The following is a 22,053-nucleotide window of genomic DNA, read 5'->3' on the forward strand; positions in this document are numbered from 1 at the left end:
TTCTGGACTGATACCACAGTGCCTTTCCCAGTGGGTACATGTCTTTCTTCTTTTTAGCAGGAAAAAACTGGGTTTTACTGGTCCCTGGTTTTATTTTCATGTTTGTCTCTGGGAAGCAGCCTCAGATACAGCTGTTGCTGCAGCAGATTTATCTCTGTGAAAATTCTTGCTTTGGTTTTGCAAGTGTTTTAATTAACGTACATTATTTTAGTACACTTTACTACTGATAGCATGTAATTACCTCCCCACAGGTATATATTTAGCTAACCACCAGGCTGATCAAAGACTTATAAAATAAGGTACTTTTGCAACTGACACCAGATACAAGCAAAGGCCAGCAAGAGGGGGCCAAAGGAGGAGGGAGGAATTTCCCCTCCCCACTCCTAAACCCAGAGCTCAAATTTCACCGCTTGAAAAGATAATCATAACATTAATGTACACATTTTGTCGGAGGAACACGAAGATGCATCAATACTCAAGTGCTGTGAAGGAGAAAAGAACTATGTACATGCTAAACTATTAATCATTGGTAAGTGATCTCCTCTGCAAAGTGTTTTGAGGTTGATGAAGGAAAATGGCTTTGTAATAACACAGAGCAAGCAATCTGCTTGCAATCACAGGTTCATTCTCTCAACTGCTTTTGCCATGTCAATCCCTAGGTATTATTATCTCTGCAAGGCAATTCACCATTTTCCTGAGGAAGTCTGGCCATGGAAGAGATTTCAAACTCCACACCCTTTTCTTATCCTATTCAATGCTGGAGTCTGGTTTCCACTGCAAGCACAATTTTAGATGAATGAGGTTGAGACCTCAGCAGCTGCTTTGCTCTCACCACACCAAACTGTTCCTACAATTAAAAAACAACTGCCTGAATAAAGCAGCTTGGGGCCATAACTTTTCTCCAAGTTACTGGTTGATAGAACATGAATCTCTCTGTTGAGCTTCTGCAAGTGCTGGTAGCCTGTGATTTCTCTTTCTCCTTGATGGCTGCAGCTCCTTAACCTGTGCTGGTGGGAATTCATCAGATTGAAATGAGTGCTTTGGAGCCAAGAGGCATCCTGTGCCAAACCACATGTTTCAGAACCCTATCTGGTCCACAAACCACTGAAGGTTTGATCCTTTATTAAAAGCACTGCGTGCTTTGTCATCAGTTTCAGTGGGCATGGGATCATTTAGGTGAATCCTCATTTCTTGACCTTCTTGAAGGCCACTCTGGCTGCCTCACACACCTACAGACATTGTGTCTGTATATTCCTACAGTACCACTGACCACCCAGGTGAGCCCCTGAGGCTTCAAAGGGTGGCAGGAAACAGGATGGAACAGGAAAAATGATCCCAGCATCTGAGGGAGGCTGTTGTGCTTTTTACTCCTCCTTTTCAGCAACTCCAATGAAGTGTTACTTGACTTTTTGGGCCATGACTGAATTTTTGGACTGAAAGCTGCAATATTATGTGTTATCCTTGTTACTAGAGAAAGGAAATATTTTTTGTATCCATTGACGTCTTTTGCAAAATACTCTGTGTTTTTTGAATTTATTTCTATTTCTACTTCTATTATTTCTATGCCATTATTTACAAACTTCACAGCATTTTCTAGAGAGGTCTTCACTTAGATAAGAACCTCAGGGCAACACTCCATTAGGCTTTTATTTTTATTTTTTTAAACCTTCTTGAAATTGGTAGGTTTCACTGCGTTCCTTTATTTAGGGTAGCTGAAGGAGACATTAAGTCTATTTCCACCCACAATACAAGATTGCTCAAGAACCTGAAGGCTCTGGGAGGACAGTTTGTAGTAAGATATTAAAAGGAAAGATTACATGTGGATGCTATGGCTCAGGTGGAGGAAGAGACAGAAACACAGAGTGTGGAAACAAGCAGAGAACGGAAACTTCAAAGAGCCTGAACAATCATTGATATAAGACCTGGACTGAATACAAGGATTTGGGGTCACACTGCTGCCTGGAGCAGGTGTGGAGCTCTAAGCAAGGGACTGGCTCTCAGTGTGTGAGTTCTTGTGTGGTCAGGAAAGAAGGGCTGAGAGAATTCTTGTAAGCAAATAGAAATACATCAGAGACACCTTTCTTTGTCACTCCTCCTCCCATCTGGATCAACCAACAAGACCCTGAATTTTGGCCAGCAGCACAGGTCAAAGGGAGGAAATGTGCAGCAAAACCTCCTGCACATCTGTACCATTTCACTCTTCCTGCTGGGTCAGGTTAAGGTGGCATAAAGAGAACAGCCCTGTTCCTCTCACCCTGCCAGCATGGGCAGCTCAGGCCAAGTCTTGACTCACTGCTGCCTCTAATTCCACTGGAGATGGATCCTCATTAGGGATTTCCATTCCTACCCTAGCAATCCAAATTTCCCCAGGTTTTGCCATAAGCAGTTTGAGCAGCTTTATGTGCTCTTCTGCTCTGCAGGGAACTCCTTAAAATGAGGCCCCCGCCACTGGCTTTCTTCCTGTAGGTGAATTAATCTGCCTTGCATGAGTAATCCTATTTAAAACAATAGGTTGCCTTGCAAGAATGAGGGAAGCAAGTTTGAAGCATGATTTTCTGCAAGTACTGTAAAAGGGGCACATAGTAGTTCATCAGGGGACACTTCAGCCATAAAATGACAGTTACCGGTAAAGTCCAATAATAAAATAAAGGATAATTTAATAACAGGATTTTAAACTCATTTAACAGGGTCTAAATTTGGAACCCTTTCTTCAGGTGATCAGACACACCATACTTTCCTAATCTTACTTTCTGTTAATAAGGAAAAAAAATTAAAAATCAGGCAGCAGTGTATTCCTTCTGCCTTTTTTTTAATTGTTATGTTATGTTATGTTATGTTACTATTCAATGTAAATAAATTAATTTTGGTAAAATAGAGGATGAAGCCAGACACGGAGACCAGCTTCTGATGTGCGACACAGTTCTGTATATCTTGATACAGCACAGGTTTCTCACCTCATTTAATACCAGGTAACACAACCCTGCAGATTCCAAGAATCCTGCAGTGGCAGGAGGGAGGAGTGTGGAATAAGACTCTGCAACCTGAGAGAAGTAAAAGCTGCAGAGATTAGTGTTTATGTAGGAGCCCTGTGGGCTCCTTTCAGCGTCCTTAATTTAGTTTTCAGCTCTGATCCGCTGTACCAGTCCTCTGTGGGATGGAGATTTCATATCCAGGAATCCCGGGGTGCTGTTTGACCTGCCAGGAGCAGCGGGGGAACTGCTGCTCCCTGTTTACCGCTGCAGCACTTCGCGTTTCAGCTTCAGCACAATAAACAACAACAAACCCTGACACTGCTATGAACCTGCACGAGCGGATTTGAAGCCTCTAGAGGTCACTACATGGGGACCGTCAGCCGCAGCCGCTGCCTGCGAGTGACACCTGCTGGAGTCCCACCTGGTGCCACCACCCGGGGGCAGGTATGCTCAGGGTGGGTCTGAACCCCCCAGAAAGGCTCTGGGGGACAGGAAATAAATCTGGGTGGCTCTTTCGTGTTCTACTCTGAGCTGGTGCAGCCTCACCTCAAGTTCTGGGTGCAGTTTTGAGCACATGAATACAAGATACAAAGCAATTAAATGGAGGGCTATGAAGATGAGGAAGGGTCTAGGGGAGAAGCCAAACAAGGAGTGGTTGAGGTCACTTGGTTTGTTCTGCTGGAGACCGGGGTGAGACTCATGGGGGGCTGCAGCTTCTCCTGCTGGGGAGCGCAGGGCAGCTTCAATCTCTGCTCCCTGTGAGCAGGGACAGGACCCAGGGAATAGCTGGAGCCGTGTTAGGGGTGGGTTAGGTGGGATATCAGGAAAAGGTTCTTCCCCCAGAGGGTGGTGGGGCACTGACCAGGCTCTCCAGGGAATGATCACAGCCCCAAGGCTGCCAGAGCTCCAGGAGTGCTTGGACAATGCTCTCAGGGACAGTGTGGGATTGTTGGGGTGTCCTGTGCAGGGCCAGGAGTTGGACTCTGATCCTCGTGGGTCTCATCCAACTCTGGATATTCTATGATTCCTGTTGCAGGAAGGCAAAATTTGTCTTTATCTGCACATTAACTGCTCCACCACTCTGGTTATGTGGGTTTAATTACACTGTGTACCCCAACCCAGCCTCTCCTTTTGCCTTTGACACCTTTCCAGAGGAGCTGTAGTAGAATGCAGCGTATTCCCACAGGGAAAGGTCCTCAGTGGGCACTGAAAACGGACTTCTTACAGTACAATAAGCGACAACAATTTCAATGTATGTTGCAGTATATACTGCCAGTGAGTGCACATTTACCGTGTTAGAGTTGCAACTTGAGAACACACTGGAAAAGGTTCATCTGTGGGACACTGGCAGGATTGCTGATGGAGACGTGTGAAGATGCCGATGACAACGTGTGAATTTTTCTATATTTTCTCCCAATCTGAAGCACTGCAAGGAGGGCACCTGATACCCCGTAACGTGGGACGGTGCGAGGCGCTGCCCTGGGGAACTGAAGGACATGCTCAGGAGGTTGTTTACCATCCGCTGATGAGGGGCTCGGATGCTGAAGGGACCTGCTGGAGTGTGGATGAATGGAAAATCCCTCAGGTGCCTCAGCCTGCTGCCAGGCTGGCAGTGCCTGAGGCATCTGGGGCACAGTGCAGCCCCACTGGGGAATTAACCCCTGGAGAGGAGATCACAGAATCACAGAATGTTAAGGGGTTGGAGGGACCTTAAAGATCATCTCTGCCATGGGTAGGGACACCTTCCACCAGACCAGGATGGTCCAAGCCCCGTCCAGCCTGGCCTTGGACACTCCCAGGGATGGGGCAGCCACAGCTTCTCTGGGCACTCTGTGCCAGGGTCTCCACCCTCACAGGGAGGAATTTTTTCCCAACAGAAATTTCTCCCGCTTTCAATTTGTACCCATGACTCCTTGTGCCGTCACTAGGACAGGCTGGACAGGCTCAAGGCGGCATAGGGACCACCACGGTCCTTCCTGAGGGGAGCGTGACACACCCAACATGGCGCCGTGACACACTCAACATGGCGCCGGCCCCGCCCCGCTCGCCACCCGCGTTCCCGCCCTTCCCTCCTCCCATGAGCCTCCGCGGCCATCCCTTCCGGGCACACCAAGATGGCGCAGCCGCCGGGTGAGTCTGTGGGGATCAAGGTGACCGCGGTGCTCCCTTCCCTCCCTCCTTCAGCCCCGCGCTGACCGCCTTCTCTCCCTCTCCCTCTTCCTGCCGCAGTTCTCCTCAAGGACACCAAGCTGATGGACGTGAAGCTGGGCCAGCTGGGCAGCTGGCTGGCTATGAGGGACTTCACCCCCGGCGGCATCTTGGGGGCAATGCAGAGAGGTGAGGGGCTGCGGGGAGGCCCGGAGGGTGCAGGGATCCCTTCTCCTCACGGAGCCAGGGAGAGCAGCACACAAGAATTTCTGACTGCCCAGGAATGGACGTTGCTGGGGCGGGAGGGGTGTCTGGCAGCGCAGGAGCTCTTTACCTTCCCAGAGCAGTTTCTCCTGTAACATCTTGATTTTCCATCTGTAAATGTATTTCTTGTGTGGGTGGGCTTTATCCAGTGGATGTTTGTTCTCGGTATTCGTTCTTGTATAAAAGGGAAATGGGGTGCCCTTAGTCCCGAATCTGCTGGCTGAAAATCTCGGTGTTTCCCAACATCACGAGTAAATAAAAAATAATTAAAAGCAGTTGATCCCTACAAACGGTAGAAGGGGAAACAAGGCTCTTATGGATCACTTGGGACCAATGTCCTTTGCTGTAGGTACAGATCTCATTCAGGTGCATTTAAACAATGTGAAATGCAGGTGTCTGCATTTGATAATACACATATGCATGTATAAAATGGTATGGAAGAGTTAGGTAATTCCAAAGCTGCTTGAGGTCATGAAAGTCACAATAATATTTAGAAAAAGAATGAAAAATGGGGTTTTTTCCCCTTTTTTTTTTTTTTGAAGGCTTAGGGCTGTTAACTTGAGATCACCCTGCTCAACAAACACACAGGTTGCCTCCTCCCTGACTTGCTTCTGAGACCTTCAGATGTTTCATAAGAAAAAATTTCCTGAAGTTCTGTGCATCCAGGCTGATTCTTTCTCACACAGGGTAACACACAGCTTCTCTGGCTGCTCTGAAAACTTTCCTCCTCCACAGGCTATACCAGATACTACAACAAATACATCAATGTGAAGAAGGGAGGCCTCGGGGGTATCTCCATGGTGCTCGCTGGGTATATTGTCCTCAGCTACATGTGGAGCTACAGTCACATCAGTAAGTAAAAACCACGGTTGAGTGTGTGCAGGGCAGCTTGGGCAGCTGCTTGGGGAATAAAAACTATTTGCTACTGCTGCTTTCAGAAATAAAATGAGAGATTGTCGACAAACAAACTTCTTTTAGCCATAGAAAACTTGAGTGCTTACTGAGTATTTTCTTAGTAATGAAGAAGGTTTAGATCTTGGTGCTTGTCTGACCTGACAGCACTCATAAAATACATGCTCAGGGTTTTTTTAGAGTGCTTTCTTGCCTGTAATTTCAGGTGTGGTGGGTTTTTTCCTTATGAGTTCAGCAGAATTAACTTGCTGTGCTTTGCTGCAGAGCACGAGCGCAGGAGGAAGTACCACTGAGGCACCATCAGACGGTGAAGGTGCAGCTCCTGGCACAGCTGCTCTGACAGAAGACATCAGAGCTATTGATATTAAATCTGTACTCTTGTGACCAATAATAAAGTGCATACACTCTACACTTCCTGAGCTGACACTCTGATTGTTAATTGTAATGTGCAAATAAATTTGTCTTCTGAGAGTTTCACCCTTCAGGGTAAGTTCAGAGGGAATGCAACTGCTTCTTGGGTTGTATTATGAACTGGGGGAACTGTTGCAAGTGATTTATGTTTGATAAAAATAAAAGCATTGGATTGCTTCTTCCTGGCCATTATGTACAGGCTGGACAAGGGGCTGTGAGGATGTGTTTTGATTTGAAAGAATATGTGAGCTTTGGGTGGCCTGTTGATGTTTGTGGTTCTCAGTCAGGCTGTCACCAGGGACTGGAGGTATTTGGACACTTTTCCATCATTGCAAAGCACTCTCTGAGATGAGAGAGGTCTGCAGCTCCCCTTTTGTCCCTGCCTCAGATGACCAAAAACTTCTGTCTAAACTTTACTACTTTCATTGCCAAAGCTGGGAGGTCATTCTGAATGGGAATAAGCTTCAGACTTTTAATCCACTAAAATAAACTAAAGGAAAACTTTCCATCTTTACTTAAATGCAGCTTAAAGGAGCATTTGTGGGTTTGGCCTCAGCTCTGAGCTTCCTCACACCCCACAGTCACACCAGCACTGCAAGGCCCACCTGAACCATGCTTGTCTGAACAGCAGAGAGTGAAAACCACTTATTGAGGGACATGAAGAATCTTCCAAAGAGCTTCAGTGGTTACAGGAAGGTTTTCAGTGATGGAAAGTTGGTACTGAAGCCCAAAAACTGAACTTGATGGGGAAGGTGGCTAGAGAGTGGAGTGTTTTGGTTCCCTTTCCACATACCCAGTTACACACAGATCACACAGCTCACTTTGAGGGGAGCACAAAGTGTTATGATAGTGTCTGATGGTCTGTGACTTCAGACTTGAAACTTCCACAGTGAAATAACTGCAGTCATGGACACCAACACAGGCTCTGGTCACTTCTCTTAATCCAGCCACATTACCTTGTTCTTAAAGAAAAATAAATTCACAGCCAGTTTTTGCCATCAGTACATTTCAATAAAAACAAAGTATAAAGGCAGGCAGCAAATGAAGACATGGGGTAGAATCAATAAGGCTCACATTGTGGGCAATTTTTTTTTTAATTCACATTTTGTCATTGGCCCTTTTGAAATAGTCGAATCAAAATAAATGGGGTTTGGGTTGGAAAAAAAATAATTGCTCTCAGAAGGAATTTCTACCAACACTTTAAAACACTTCCTGGTCTCTAGAGTGTGGGAATACCTGCTCAGTGTGAGCTGGGGGCTGAGACAAGGCTCTTCTATTCCTACTCCAAGCCATGCTCGTTTCCCCCATTTCTGCAAATGGGAACTGAGCACAGATGCAGCTTATAATCCTATAATCATTGTTCCTTATTGTCTGGCTAACCACAGAGATGCCAATTTATTCTCCCCTTGATCAGTTCTCTCCCAGAAGATTTGATTTCTAACCTTCAGTACAGCAAGAAGCACAGAAACAAAGCAAGTGGACACGGGTTTTACTGCCTGATGTACGTGAGGGATCACGTCAGCCACCAGGGCAAGCTCACCAGGCTCACCTGGAAACAGGACTTTGCCTTTGAAGAGCTACAGGACAGCAGAATCCCTGCTTCCTCACTGAGGAGAAGGCATTGCAAGTGTTAAAGTTTTCCCAGTCAGTCTTCCTGCTTCCACAGCAAGGGCTGAAATGCTGCAGATTCTCCAAAGAGAAGTGGCAGAAAGAAAAAACTTTGAAGAAACACTGGCCTAAGATGTGTTTACGTGGAGTGCTGCACCAGTAAGGGCTTGGTTTATCTACTGGCTTTTAGATCTACCTTTCATCAGGGCTCAATGAAAACAGACAGAGGCCAAAATCGATTTTAAAAAGGTTAAAACTTAAAAAAATAAGTTGGGGACAATTACAAAAATGTTGCTTAGCAGCAGCCAGCCTCTGACCTGTTCTTTCAGTAATGGCATTAAAAAAACAACCTGATTAATAGCTCCAGACATTGTGCTAGGCAGAAACCTTTCCTCAGTGGTAACATCTCCCTTGCACCTTCCTGCTGCTCCTTCACTGTCCACTGAGAAAGGCCAGGTGTCCTTTGGTGCATCTGTTGGCATAATGACCTTTTTCACCACACTGAAAGAGAAAGAGAGACAGGAATTATTGCAAACTTCCAGTATTTTCCTTCTAGCTGCCTTTTTAAGACACGCAGCAACTGTTGCCATCTGGAAGGTTGTCAAAACTTGGAAGATGTAGCATTTAGCAGGTGAAGTGAAACAAGGTGTCAGAAGGGAGAGGATTTATGGGCTGCTGCCACTCCTTGGAGCAAAAGCTGCTTCTATGCTGGGAGTAACCTGATGCAATGTTATTCTAAGACATTTCAAAGGAGAGAACCCTCAGCACACAAGGAGGATTTCAATATTTGAGGCTTCTGAGACATATCCATCTGATATGCACCATATCCATGGGGACTCTCCTGATCAGCAATCTTGAATTAAACACAGAAAATCACCTCTGAACTTGAGAAAGTCAGATTCATGACTTTGCATATTAAAGCTACTCAAACACAGAGAAATGCCAGTACCTGGCCCAACAGCCTTCTCCAGATCTATAATTTACTTGCAGATAAAATAATAGGCAGCTATTAAAGGTTTTTAGTGAAATGGATTCAGCTATTTAATATCCATGTCCAATCACAGTGATTTTCACCCAAACAAGCATCTAAGGCACAGAGTTGACATGTAAAATGTTATAACTGTCAGGGCTAATGGGACAGGAGAATTCTTTGTCCTTTTCTAGTGATTGGGTCTTTTGTAGAAAAATAAGGAGATGGAAACTTCACTGTGTCCAAATTTTCCTGGTGTTCCTCAGTGAGTGTCCAAGGTGAACAACTCATTCCTTGGTTTGACACCACAGGATGCACTTACAACTCAAATACTGAGCAGGTTTTGCACACCTAATTTCTGTTACTTTCAAGGACCTCACAGGCTAACAGGGAAGAAGAGAATCTACACCCACCAGTGTACACAAATTAGCTTATGAGACAAAAAATTACTATTAACTCTTATTTTGAAATGTGCAGCTTGGCAGTCTCCTTTCTCTATTCTTAGGGCAGGGTTTCCTGTTTATTAGCAGACAGCAAAGTCCTACAGAATCCTTCATTGCCACACCAAGGCAGCAACCTCAGAACTCAAGGCCAATTCCCACAGCTGTATCCAGGCACCACACAACATGCACTGAGCAGAGCTCAGAGTTCATGAACCTCTTTACACTGTGCTTTCCCTCCTCAACCATCCCCTCTGCATTACCTTGTAGCAGGTGACCTGCTCCAATGGCCGGGGTCCTCTGTTCCCACTGTTGTTATTTTGAGACTGCATGACTCCAATGACTTGGGGTGTCCTCTGTTGGGTAGGAGAAGAGTTCTGACTTGTTAAGTGCATCCAGGATAAAGATCTTTGTGGTTGTTGTTTTGTTAAGAAGGGAAGAGAGCACCCCATATGTCAAATGATCAATTTTCCTCCAAATCTGTGTGTGGGTGCTCTGCCAGCTGGAGCACCAGAGAGAAGAAATCAAGCACTGAGCTTCATAAAGCCCAGTGATCCTGTTTTTCTCTGGAAAGCAGATTTGGAGAGTAGGTTTAGGCTGCTAAAATATCATTGCCATCACTGAGGGATGTCACCCTGATTACAAAACCTGGCAGACTGCTGCACAACCACATATGATGTGCTTCTGTGTAGCGTGGGAGTGTTCTGTGACATGATCTCCATGTAAAGTGGGAACAATTGTGGGGCTTTCATCACTATAATGACACTCAGGGGTGCTCACAGCTTAATTCTCCCTCCCAGACCCAAGAGCCTGGGTGCCCAATTCTGACCAGCAGACAATCTGGTCTATTTTAGAGCACTGTGGGACAGGTTTGAGGGTGGGTGTGTGGGGAGGCAGGGGATGTGGGTACCTTTTGCTGGGTTTGTGTCGGCTGAGGCAGTGGTGGTTGCTCTGTGGTTCCCATTGGCAGTTCAAACCGAGGGCTGGTTTAGATGGAAATAAGAAAATTGATTCCCAAATCATATGCCAACATTTTATCATCAGCTCAGTCAAGTAACTCCAAACAACAAAACATTCAGCCAATTAAATCTGGCTCAACAGAAACAGACCTCCCCCTCCCCAATTCTCTCAGCATGTGTGTAGCAAACCCCTCTGCCTTCTGCAGTATAAATTCCTGTGATTCCACTGCACTGATGACATCTAATCATCATAGCAGTCTCATGGGAACTCCCTGGAGAAGCCCTGCTCCATATCATAGAATGGTTTGGGTTGGAAGGGATCTCAAAACTCGTACAGTTCCAACCTCCTGCCATGGGCAGGGACACCTTCCATTATCCCAAGCTGCTCCAAGCCCTGTCCAGCCTGGCCTTGGACACTCCCAGGGATGGGGCAGCCATAGCTTCTCCAAGCAACCTGTTCCAGGGACTCCCCACCCTCACAGGGAAGCATTTTTTTCTAATGTCTTAATCTAAACCTACTTGCTTTCAGTTTGAAAACATTCCCCCTTGCCCTGTCACTACATGTTATTATAAATACTTTCTCAGTCCTCAAATCAGTAAAAATTTGGCCCAACTAAACACTGGCAAATCTCCAAACCATTGGGAAGCACGGGAGCACCCTCATTTGACATACAGCAGCTCACAAGGGAAACACAAAGCTGCAGGACAGGCCTGGAGCATACTCACTGCATGAATTTACAGGCAGGCCCCTCTGGACAGAATCCTACCAGGTAATTCACACAAATGACTCTCCGAGTGTGCCGGTGTCTGCAGAGGGGACCTGCAACACAAAGCTCAGCAGTTGACACTCCATACATCCATATCCCAGAAGCACATACACCAGCAAATCATGCAAAGAGACAACAGCAACACCCTACCCTTGATCTCCAGCCACAGAAAAACGGACTGTGGGAGGTACATACCGTGTTTACAGAAGCCTCTGTCATACCAGGGACAGTCTTTGATCTTCGACTCGGGGTCAATGTGCAAGAATGGACATTCCTTGTTACTGCATTCCCCTGTACCAAACACAAACACACTTCTCAGTCAATTGTGCAGGTCTGAGATCAAAATTACTCTCAAAACATTACCTGGATTTTGTAATTCCCACAGAGCTGTTACCAACATTCATAAATTCAGGCACAACACTCTCACTGCAGGCCTTAACCTCCATGAAAAGCTCCAAGGACTCACCCCTGGTGAGCCAAGTTGTACCAGACTGGATTATTTATGTGTGTTTTTAAAAAAAACAGGGGATCTAAATTTGAAAGACCAGTCATGGTAACAAAAACCAAACATTTAGCGCACCAGAAGCGTGGAGAAACTACAAATTGCTCACTAACCTCAATCCAAGGAAACCTACATGACTGTAAGTTTCTGGCACCAAGTTGCCTCATTATGTCCAGATCTCCAGAGCTGGAAAGCAAGTGCATAAAAGTTTTGCACCCCCATGCCCTCTGCTACTCATCAGCTCCCCAAAATAAGTCATGCAAAGACCAGTTGCTCAGCCTACTCATCTCATACCAAAAAAATAAGAGCATAAGGCAAAAAAAGCAGTAAAAACAGTGTTTCCCCCCTCTTCCTGAAAGGGACAAGAGTGAAGACATCTACAATACATCACAAGTTTATGTGGACAATAAGGTGAAGCAGGTCTGGAAAAATGTCAATCTAACATCACACACAGATGAAATGTAATGCTCTGAGGATCCTCTTCAGACTCCCACGCCAGCAAGGAAGGCTAAGCAGGAGCTACTCACCAAATTTGGAGTAGAAGTAACACTCAGGCATCTTGGTCATGTCATACTCATGCAGAAACTCGCACTGATCTCCCTTTTTGCACAGTCCTCGTAGCCAGTGTTTGCAAACAACTGTCTTTTCCCCACTGATGTGTCGGAACGGGCACATGCCTCCTGTGGAAGGACGGATGGGGCAAGAAGGGAAAAAAAAAACCATTAAAATGTGTCACACAGGGCAACAGCAGCACCTTGTTCCCCTCTGCAAGAGGGCTTTCAGAAGGCATCGCTTATGATGTCAGCCTTAAGCTATAACAGCAAAACAGGGAGTTCCAAAATAGTCTTGTGTTACCCTCTAACGAGGTTCACAACAAAGTCTCCAGATCTTAATCTTGGCAACTACAAACCACAGCAACTAAGAGGCAGATCCACGGCAAAGTCTGCTTGTGGTGAGTTCAAACCTTCCTTTAATAGCAGCTTTGCTTATTTACTTCCCAGCTCCCTTAAAAAATACCATTATTTCCCAATTGCTGCAGATATTCCAACATTCTTCAGTTTTATCCTCTGTGTCATCCCCTCAGCTTTACACAAAGCAAGAGCACTATAAAGTGCTAGAAAATCTGTTTTCACCCCTCCACCCTGCAAGGATAATTGCATTTTCCAATATTCCATACAACTTGCCTTTTCCACATGCTGCCTTTAAAAAAAACTCACAGACAGCCGCGCCCGATTCTGTGGAGAGAAGAAGGAAACATCATTCATTATAACAAAGCTTCATGGCAACTTTTTAAATATTTCCTGCCCTAGAAAGAAAATCTGATCTCCAACATCAAGAGAAAAGTAGCAAAGTGAAAATTTTGGTTTGAGGAATTTGCTTTCCTGCAGGAGTTCCTTGTTAAAGCCTGGACCTCAAAAATACCTGTTTTCTTCTTGAGGGACACCAAGGGGAATTTGCAGAGATTGAGAGGTGCTTGTTTTGCTTTTCATCTATTTAAGTTCTTGACTGGGTTTTTCTCTCTTAAGTCAGTCATATCACAGAATATCCTGAGTTGGAAGGGACATGGAATCATCAAAGTCCAACTCCTGAATGCTGTATTTATAGTCATGGCATTAACAGACATATTCTTTTACCAGAACTGCCTGAAACAATCATTAGCGTGTTATCCCTTGCTGATCCTAACCAACAGGAACGTTCAGGGGAGTTAAACACAAGTTTAGTAGCCCAGCCAGAAAAAAATCTGCAAACTACAAGTCTCCTGAGCCTGTGTCAGACTGATGGAAAGGATTTAAAGAGTCAGACACGGATATACCTAAAGATGATGACTCTTGCCATCGAAATGTCTCATCTACCAAAAGGGAATTAAAAAGGAAATATAAAGTACTGTGCAAGAGAGCGATTTTTATTCACGGTAACACCTCAACTTTAATTTTCCAGCCTGGCTGGATACCAACTACAGATTTTCGTTAGAAAATAAAAACACCTGGGTGAAGACAGAAACCTCACGGGGAAAGCAGAAATTGAGTGAATCTATGAATAAGACCTGAGGAAGATGCTCAGATCCCTGAAATCCTCCCAGCCCACCCTCCTCGGCCCCATGGCCCCTGCCCCAGGCCCGAGCACCCCGCGGAGGAGAGACCCCACACGCACTGTCCATTCCAGGGAAGGGGAGCGGCTGTGCCCCCAGCTGCTGCTCCACGGCCAGCTCCAGGTCGAACGTGATGTGGTCCACGCTGGCGATGAGCTCTTGCATGGTGGCAGCTGGGGGCCGCCGACAACGGGAAGGTAGGGGCGGAATGGTGGCGGTGTTGGTGGCGGCGGGCGGGCGGGCCCGGGCGGGCCCGGCCCGGCCCGCTCCGCTCCGCGCCGGCAGCGCCTCCGGTGAGGGGAGGCGGCGGCGGCAGCCCCGTGGCCGCCCCGCGCCGCCCGCCCGCGGAATGACGGGACCCACGGCGGGCACGGCCGCCCGGCGGGCAGCGCGCGCGCTCCGGCCAATCAGCGCCCGGAACGCCACCGCCCGGCGGGCAGCGCGCGGGCACCCGCCAATCAGAGACCGCCGGTTCGGCCGGGGACACGCCCCTTCCGTGCGCGCAGGCGCGGCGGGTCAGGGCGGTGTGAGGGGACGGGGTGGGAGTGGGGTTGGATTCGGATTGCGATCGCGCTCCCCGTCCCTGCACCGCTGTCGCTCCCGTTCCCGCTCCCGAGCCGCTCGCTTCCGGGGACAGCGGGCACATCATGGGCTCCCTGCGGCTCCTCGTCCCCCGCTGGTGCCGCTACGCCTCTCCCGCTGTGCTGCGGGCGCGGTGCGCAGCCCCCGGGCTTGGATCCGGGCAGGCGCCGCTGCTGCCCCGACCCCCAGGCCAGGGCTCGCTGCCGGGCTGGAGGACGTGCAGCTCCTCCCAGGCCTCCTGCAAACTGCCCGGCAGCGACCCGAGGGACATCAGTGCTGGCAGCTCCACTGGAACTACCGAGGAGAAGGATGATGATGAGGATGATGATGAAGGCGTGGAGTTCGGGACGCTGTCTGATAAATTTTCCTCTAGAAAATATTACCACAAAACCACAGCGCGCTTTCGGGATTTAAAGCTTCAAGAAGAAGGAGAGGAAGAACCAGAAAGAAAACCTCGACGTGGTCCTAAGAACACTCCATACTGGTACTTCCTACAGTGCAAGGCCCTCATCAAAGAGGACAAGGTTTGAGCCCAGCTCTTCTCTTGTTTTTAATAGCACTGATGAAAGATGCAGCTCTGACCAGTCTCTATCACTTGGTATCTTTACTGAAAGAATTAAAGTAAGAATTTTTTGTAGAATCATAATAGAACAGTTAGGTTTGGAAGGGACCTTAAAACTCATCCAGTTCCATCTCTGCCATGGGCAGGGATACCTTCCATTATCCCAGGTTGCTCCAAGCCCTGTCCAGCCTGGCCTTGGACACTCCCAGGGATCCAGGGGCAGCCACAGCTTCTCTGGGCAACCTGTGCTAATGCCTCCCCACCCTCACAGTAATGGATTTCTTCCCAATATTTAACCTAAATCTCTCCTCTTTCAGCTTAAAGCAATTCCCCTTGTTCTGTTACCACATGGCCTTGTCAAAAGTCCCTCTCCAGCCTTCTTGTGAGGAACCCCACAGGCTGTAGGACTTGCAGTACAATCTGCCCACCGCTGCATGTATTAATACCCATTGTAGCTGATTCTCTTGCTGCCTCGTGACGGATTTTTCTCATCCTTATAGCTGGCAGATGCTCTGGAGCTGTTTGAGGTGCAGATGCTGAAGGAGGAGCGTGTCCAGCCAGAAGAAAGCAATTACACCGTTCTCATTGGTGGCTGTGGCCGGGTTGGCTATGTGAAAAAGGCATTCAGGCTCTACAATGATGTAGGTTTGACTTCTCCGTGGAAACATTTTCTAAGTTAAAACTGTTTCAAGCATTCAGTCATGTTACTTTGTCTCCAAAATGCGTTTGAGTTAGTGTTGGCACCTTCTTAGCCTGAAACTCTTAAAAAACAACTTAAAAAATTCAAGATAGCCTTTTGTAAAAAGCCACTTCAAATCCTTCTTCTTGTCCTTCAGATGAAAAAACGAGGGTTAATCCCCATGGAGGCCACTTACACAGCCCTGTTCAATGCCTGTGCTGAGTCTCCATGGAAGGACTCAGGGCTGCAGAGTGCCCTGAAGCTGCGGCAGCAGCTGCAGAGCAAAAATGAGGAGCTGAACCTCATCACCTACCATGCCCTGCTGAAGGTCTGTGCCCTCTGCTCAGACCTCAGGATGTGCTTGGATGTACTCAAGGTAAATATGTTACTTTTTCCTCCTAATCTGTTGGGGTTAAGGCTCCTGGAAGTTGTCACATTGCATCAGGTTTTAATTTCATTTCCGGCAGAGATAAATATAGATCATGTGTTTTTATTTTATTGATCCTTATTGTCATACAGTGAAATTGTACATACCAAACTCTAAGTTTAATTACCTAAAAGGAGGCAGCTTTGGCTTTAAATCTGGCTGTCTGTGTCCAAAACTTATCAGAGTTCTCGTGGAGTTCACAGATACCACGTCTCCTTTTAGAGCTCTTACAGCAGCTCTTCTCAGAAGGACCAGTCTGGAAATAGCTAAAAGGATTGCTGTTCCTGCCCCAGATTCCCATCAGGATCTGTGTAGGTGTTTCAGGGCTCTTTCCTGGAGCAGTCATCCTGTTCAAACACTTGGAGCTCACCCTATGCTTTGTTACATCTCTCCCCAGAAGATGACAGTGGTATTTGAGCTTCACCATGCTGGATAACTGGGAAGTTTAATGCTCCTCTTCTCTTTTAGGAAATTGTGCAGAAGGGCCATGTCCTCACAGCTGAGACCTTCAGCTTCCTTCTCATGAGCTGCATAAAAGACAGCGAAAGTGGCTTCCGATTTGCCCTGCAGGTTTGTCCTCGTGTTCTAAGGGAAGGGGGAAAGTGCTGCTGTGTTGTAACTCATCACTTGAACACATGGAAGGCAGCAGGGTGTTGAAATGGGAGGAGTTCAGTTCCTCCTAGCACAAGTTCTGAAAACTGGGCTTTGCTCAGGACATCTGGCACACTAGTAAACAGCCCTGGATCATCTCACAGGCTCTCCAGCTCGAGGTCACTGTCCTTGTCACGCTGTAAATGCACTCCTTCTCACACAGATCCCATTAACAGATGTGCTTGCAGGCTTCTAGAAATGCTCCTATTATTTAATATTCATCTTCTCCTCTTCAGGTTTGGAAACAAATGAATAAACTGGGAATAAAGGCTGACAGCCACACCTACAACCTGATGCTGCGCGCGGCTAGAGACTGCGGGATTGGCAATCCTGCTGTGGCCTCTAAACTCCTTCTCAGTCCCCCTGAGAACTCACCTCAGCTACTGCTGCCACCTGGGAGGCAGAAGAAAAAGGTGAAAAATCAGAGGAAGAAGGGATCAAAGAGTGCTGCTGTCCAGCTGGATGTGGAAGCTATGGAAAAGCAATTATTTCAGGAGAGTTCAGTGCAGCCTGAGGAACTGATCCAACAACAAAGTAAAGATGTGACTCGGGCTGAAGCAGAACCAGCTGCTCCTGACAGCCCCAGCATTGCTCACAGCAGGGCTGGAGCCTTGATGAGGAGAGCCCAGAGTGAGATGGAGCAGGAACAGGCACACCCAAGCCAGAAGCTGCCTTTCTGCAACCTTCCCAACTTGTTGGATTCCAGGATGCCTGACACTGTGGTTTCCCTGGGGACAGTGGCCACACCATCCCATAGACTGGCTTTGATGGGGGATGTGGAGGGATTCTTGAACAAAATGAAAGAGGATAATGCAGAGCCCAACATTAAAACATTCACGTTACTGGCTGAGCTGGTGGAACCCCAAAGCCCCTCAGAGTCCTCTTTGCTGGCACTGCTGGATGATCATAAAGTAAGAGTAGATGTGACCTTCTTTAACACTTTAATAAGGAAGAGAAGTAAACAGGGAGACCTGGAGGGAGCAAAGGTGAGAGAAAAACCTCAGAACCAGCCCTGTCACTACCTTGTCTCACGCCTCTCTTTTGCTGAGACCCATTTCCCTGTCCACAACACAAACTGGGATCTCAAACTGTTATCCCCAAGGTGGTGCTTGGGTTAATCTTTAAGTATTCATGGATTCTGTTCTAGCACATTGAGCTCCCTGTCTGGAAAGCTATGGTGAGATTTTTTTGGGAAGTGATGCCAACACTTGTATCTTGCAGAGCGTGCTGCCAGCTCTGGTGAAGAGGGGACTGTCACCTAACCTGCAGACATTCTGTAGCTTGGCAATTGCCTGCCACAAACAGCAGGATGGACTGCAGCTGCTCTCGGATTTGAAGGTAATCAAAGAAAAATCCTCTGCTGCTTGGGGTCTGAGCTGCAGGAAGAGCCAAAGTGAAGTGTTATTGCTTTTAAAAGACCTGCTGAGGTTTTTGTGGTGAGTGGTTGTGTTCTCTCTCCAAAAACATGCATGTCCAGAGTAGCTGGAGCTCAGGTGGTCTGTCCTACACCTGTGCTGGCACTGCTAAAGCTGCTTCACAGGTCCCATGGTGACACAAGGACCTTGCCGTGCTCCTTGTGTAAAAGGTGCCTCTCTCTGCCTTTTCCTTCTGCGAGATCTGGCACAAGATAAACTTGTTTAACTGTAGCATTTGTTCTTTCCAGAGGTCTGGAATTACTCCCAACAAGTACATCTACAGCACCCTGATTGGTGCTGCTGTGAGGCAGCTGGATTACAGTTACCTCACGGAGATCCTGCGGGACATGAGGAATAACCAGGTGCCTCCCAATGAAGTGATCATCCGGCAGCTGGAGTTTGCAGCACGGTACCCTCCCAAATTTGACAGGGTAAGGAGCCAGGACTGGCAGGGTGTGAAGGCATCACAAAGGACACCAGCAAGGCAGGGGAAGCATAAATGTCTGCCTCAGTGTCCTTTGGGTTTGTCTGGTCTGGCTGATGGTTACTCGATTGCTCTTTCTTCAGTAGCATCTTGGTAGCTCCTGCAGGCTGGTGCTCTCATCTAATAGAACCTTGTTCTGTTGGATTTCTCTTTGCAGTATAAGTCCAAAAACCCATACCTGGAGAAGATTGATGGTTTCCGTGGCTACTACTACCGGTGGTTAAAATTTATGGCTGGAGAGGAGACCCCCCACCCCTGGGCAAAGTACAGGACAGCAAAGCCTGAGGGGCAGGACAGCAAGGAAGAGGCTGGGCAGGAACAAGGAACAGGATGCTGAAGTTTCAAGTTCTTCCAGCACAAGGAAGATGCATGACTTGCTTCTTTAAACTGGCTTGTAGTAAAGCTGCTTTGTATTTCCCCAAGCCCCAGTTCTTGCAATAGCTACATAATAAAATATTTCCTTTTGTTTTAAGGAGGAGCAAATACGTTTTCAGTGAATTTCCTTCAACTGCCAAGAATTAGATGGGCTGTAGTTTAGCAAACCCTGTGCAAAACAAGGAAGAAGCAAAATGAGATTTAACAGGGCTTTAGCTCAGTGCTGGTTTTGTCTCTGTCCTGTGTTGTCACTTCACATGTGACCTGTAAGACTCTAGACTGCTGGCATTCCTGAAGGGATCTGTGCATTAATTCTAGCAGAGAATCTCAGCACAGAGTTCCAGTGAAACTCAGCTTCCATCTGCATGTGGTCAGGGAAGAGCTCAGATTGAATATTTGGGAACTATATTTCCTTTCCACACAACCTTTTAAATGGACTTAGTTGAAGGAAAAAAAAAAAAACAACAAAACCCAGAACAGCTCACAATGTGCAGAGCAACCTTCAAGCAGCCAGAACACATCCAACAGGAGAAGAGTGGCACAGGAATGTTTCACCAGAAGATCACACCACTCTCTCAGGAAGGCAAACTTTATTTTAAAATAAATGGCTACACAAAACCCTACTCCAAAGCACCCCCATTTATGCACGATCCAGGTGATTATGCTTTAATCGTTATACAGAAATATCCTGTCACAGAAAGTGGCTGTCATTGCACTCACAGTCCATTGAGGAGGAGGAGGATGTCCCTCAGAGTTGAAAAAACAAATCTGATGGCAAAAGGCTTCACCCAGAGCAGCCTCTGCATCCACAGTGTGTGCACTCAATGATTCTGCCCTGAAAAACAAACATGAGGAGGATGTTTCAGCCAAGGCACAGCCAGAGCAGCAGGCTCAGACCTCAAGGCCAGGGAGTGGCTCTGGGTGGGAAGGGTTTCCATAGTTTGGTGTTATTTCCCATACTTTGACAACTTTAAATGAATACCAAAACTGACAGGAACTTTAGAACCCATTAAACACAAACTTTACCAGCTACAGTAGAGGAAATCACCAAGAACAGCACTACCCCCTCTGCTGTCCCTGAGCCGGGAAAAGTCAGAACAGGCACTGCAGAGCAGAGGACAAAGCTGGAGACTCACCACTTCCAACTTGCTTTTGGGGACCCTGCAGATGCAGTTGGTCCCAAAGTTGGTGTCCCGAGTCTGGATGCAGCGCAGGCAGCAGAGGTTCTCGTAGCCTTGCTTCTTCCACTTGGCAATTAGGTTTTTGTCAGCATAGCCCTCCTTGATGCAGTACTCATAGAGCTCTGCAGAGGAACAGACACTGTCAACAGGAACTGTCACAAGTCTCACTATCACGAGTTACCAGCTGTAGTAACCAGCAGTCAAACCAGGCAGCTGCCAAGCCTTCCCTTCCTCTTTCCCCAAAAACCTGTTCCCACCAACTCCCAATTCAGGGGCATCCACAGGTGAACTCCTCACTCACTCCAGTTTTCCCCTGCCCCAGGTAAAGCCCCTGCCCATCTCACCTCTGCTGATTGCTTTCCTCTTGTAGAAGAGATCAAAGATGTAACGTGTTTTCTGGTGGTGGATTCTGAAGATGGGCCAGAGGGACTCCACTTTCCTTTTTCCTTCGTGTGGCTCTGTCTCCGCTGGGAGGGAACACAAACACCAGGTGACCGAGTGCTTCCCTCAGCCACTTTGCAATAAACTTTAATACATGGCAGGGATAAGACTGGGATTAATGGGAGGAGACTCAAATGTGAGGGACCTGGCCTGGAACAGCTCCTTTAGGATATAAAACCAATGGCATTGGGATAACATGACCCACACTGGGATGGTGGGTGACTTCATGCCCATAGTAACAACACAAACAGGAACTACCAGTTCCTCCACACACCCATGAACTTCATCCCTAAACCAGCTGTAACCAAAGCTCTGTGCACCATAACCTGTGCACACCCCAAAATTAGGGACCAGCATGGCCCAGGATCAACCTGCAGCACTACTGGAGGCACAGACACAGAAAGGATCCCTCTGTATTCATGAAGCAGCTCTTGTGAACTTGTCTTGGGGTCCTATCCCTGAGAACATCCACTCACCTTCTCTCATCTTCTGATCCAGCTCATCCAGCGTGGGCTCGATCAGCTCCCAGCCATCCGGGGGAGGCTTCCTGCTCCTCTTCACTTTGGGCATTGCCTGGGGAACGAGGGGAGTGAAAGGCAAGGGGACGAGGCTCTGCCAGCACTCCCTAAGAATCACTGGGAAAAACAAAAGGAAAACAGCTGTCAGATACATTTCTCCTAAGGTTTCTGTGCCCCCTTCCCGTTTTCCACTTCAAGGATAAAAACGAGCTTTACGGAGCTCGTGAAAGAGCTGAAAGCTCTGTGACTGCTGCACGATGAGTCAGTTTTTCTCCTCAGCAAAGCGCGGCAGCCACTCCTCCCCTCAGGCGACAGCTCCGGTCAGCTCCCCGCGACACCGGGACGAGGCCCCGACAGCCCCACAGCGGAACCCGGGGCTGAAGGGAAGCCAGAGGCCCTGGTTCCGATTCCTGTCCCGGCCCCAGTCCCTGTCCGTGTCCTGATCCCGATCCCAATCCCGGTCCCGATCCCGATCCCGATCCCGGTCCCGGTTCCGCTCACCGCCCGTCCCGTCGCGCCGCCGCCGCCGTCACCCGGGGGCCTCCCGCAGCCGCACCGCCGTGGTCCCTCCCCTTGAGCTGCCCTGCGTGCTGCCTGAGCAAATCCCTCCCCGCCGCCCCGCTTGCGGAGGGAATCACCGGGAGAGAACGGGCCGCGCTCCCCGCTCCGCACGGCAGCAGCACCGGCAGGAGCACC

The 22,053-nt window shown here is 47.8% G+C and overlaps 4 protein-coding genes and 1 long non-coding RNA gene across 6 annotated transcripts; 3 read left to right on the top strand and 2 right to left on the bottom strand.

The window, feature by feature from the left end:
* Window positions 1–255: 255 nt before the first annotated feature.
* On the top strand, window positions 256–2,889 carry LOC146430647 (uncharacterized). Its single transcript, XR_014855231.1, has 2 exons — window positions 256–529; window positions 660–2,889. It is a non-coding gene; the product is annotated as an uncharacterized LOC146430647 (long non-coding RNA).
* Window positions 2,890–4,974: 2,085 nt separating this feature from the next.
* Window positions 4,975–6,705, top strand: ATP5MF (ATP synthase membrane subunit f). The gene is made up of 4 exons (XM_085074484.1): window positions 4,975–5,102; window positions 5,202–5,309; window positions 6,120–6,236; window positions 6,561–6,705. Exons 1-4 carry the CDS (start codon window positions 5,087–5,089, stop codon window positions 6,587–6,589), a joined length of 270 nt encoding a protein of 89 aa, XP_084930610.1. The 5' UTR covers window positions 4,975–5,086; the 3' UTR covers window positions 6,590–6,705.
* Window positions 6,706–7,626: 921 nt separating this feature from the next.
* On the bottom strand, window positions 7,627–14,403 carry CPSF4 (cleavage and polyadenylation specific factor 4). The gene is made up of 8 exons (XM_085074485.1): window positions 14,105–14,403; window positions 13,138–13,188; window positions 12,481–12,633; window positions 11,647–11,742; window positions 11,411–11,504; window positions 10,636–10,708; window positions 9,989–10,081; window positions 7,627–8,816 (listed from the first exon to the last, which is right to left on the bottom strand). The coding sequence occupies exons 1-8, from the start codon at window positions 14,205–14,207 to the stop codon at window positions 8,748–8,750; spliced, it is 732 nt and encodes a 243-aa protein (XP_084930611.1). The 5' UTR covers window positions 14,208–14,403; the 3' UTR covers window positions 7,627–8,747.
* A 131-nt stretch (window positions 14,404–14,534) lies between these two features.
* On the top strand, window positions 14,535–19,314 carry PTCD1 (pentatricopeptide repeat domain 1). Its single transcript, XM_085074477.1, has 8 exons — window positions 14,535–15,148; window positions 15,687–15,827; window positions 16,023–16,241; window positions 16,761–16,862; window positions 17,180–17,929; window positions 18,165–18,281; window positions 18,607–18,789; window positions 19,000–19,314. Exons 1-8 carry the CDS (start codon window positions 14,690–14,692, stop codon window positions 19,177–19,179), a joined length of 2,151 nt encoding a protein of 716 aa, XP_084930603.1. The 5' UTR covers window positions 14,535–14,689; the 3' UTR covers window positions 19,180–19,314.
* A 476-nt stretch (window positions 19,315–19,790) lies between these two features.
* BUD31 (BUD31 spliceosome associated protein) lies at window positions 19,791–22,002 on the bottom strand. Of its 2 annotated transcripts, none has more exons than XM_085074479.1 (5): window positions 21,859–22,002; window positions 21,316–21,474; window positions 20,743–20,865; window positions 20,354–20,520; window positions 19,791–20,052 (listed from the first exon to the last, which is right to left on the bottom strand). In XM_085074479.1, the coding sequence occupies exons 2-5, from the start codon at window positions 21,407–21,409 to the stop codon at window positions 20,002–20,004; spliced, it is 435 nt and encodes a 144-aa protein (XP_084930605.1). In that variant the 5' UTR covers window positions 21,410–21,474; window positions 21,859–22,002; the 3' UTR covers window positions 19,791–20,001. The 2 variants fall into 2 exon arrangements, with proteins under 2 accessions (XP_084930605.1, XP_084930606.1); XM_085074480.1 differs by lacking the exon at window positions 21,859–22,002 and adding an exon at window positions 21,574–21,598.
* Window positions 22,003–22,053: the final 51 nt, after the last annotated feature.

Source organism: Lichenostomus cassidix, chromosome 14, assembly GCF_008360975.1.
Source record: "Lichenostomus cassidix isolate B80296 chromosome 14, HeHo_3.0, whole genome shotgun sequence".
Taxonomy (NCBI): Eukaryota; Metazoa; Chordata; class Aves; order Passeriformes; family Meliphagidae; genus Lichenostomus; species Lichenostomus cassidix.

Coding starts and splice junctions, on each gene's coding strand:
- ATP5MF (XM_085074484.1), top strand. Junction 5,310..6,119: donor CTTGGGGGCAATGCAGAGAG/GTGAGGGGCTGC, acceptor CCTCCTCCACAG/GCTATACCAGATACTACAAC. Junction 6,237..6,560: donor GTGGAGCTACAGTCACATCA/GTAAGTAAAAAC, acceptor GCTTTGCTGCAG/AGCACGAGCGCAGGAGGAAG.
- CPSF4 (XM_085074485.1), bottom strand. CDS start 14,207: ATGCAAGAGCTCATCGCCAGCGTGGACCACATCACGTTCGACCTGGAG. Junction 10,082..10,635: donor CGACACAAACCCAGCAAAAG/GTACCCACATCC, acceptor CCTACCCAACAG/AGGACACCCCAAGTCATTGG. Junction 8,817..9,988: donor AGCAGGTCACCTGCTACAAG/GTAATGCAGAGG, acceptor TTTCTCTTTCAG/TGTGGTGAAAAAGGTCATTA.
- PTCD1 (XM_085074477.1), top strand. CDS start 14,690: ATGGGCTCCCTGCGGCTCCTCGTCCCCCGCTGGTGCCGCTACGCCTCT. Junction 15,149..15,686: donor CCCTCATCAAAGAGGACAAG/GTTTGAGCCCAG, acceptor TCATCCTTATAG/CTGGCAGATGCTCTGGAGCT. Junction 17,930..18,164: donor GAGACCTGGAGGGAGCAAAG/GTGAGAGAAAAA, acceptor TGTATCTTGCAG/AGCGTGCTGCCAGCTCTGGT.
- BUD31 (XM_085074479.1), bottom strand. CDS start 21,409: ATGCCCAAAGTGAAGAGGAGCAGGAAGCCTCCCCCGGATGGCTGGGAG. Junction 20,866..21,315: donor GGATCAGAAGATGAGAGAAG/GTGAGTGGATGT, acceptor GTTCCCTCCCAG/CGGAGACAGAGCCACACGAA. Junction 20,521..20,742: donor GAGGAAAGCAATCAGCAGAG/GTGAGATGGGCA, acceptor GTTCCTCTGCAG/AGCTCTATGAGTACTGCATC.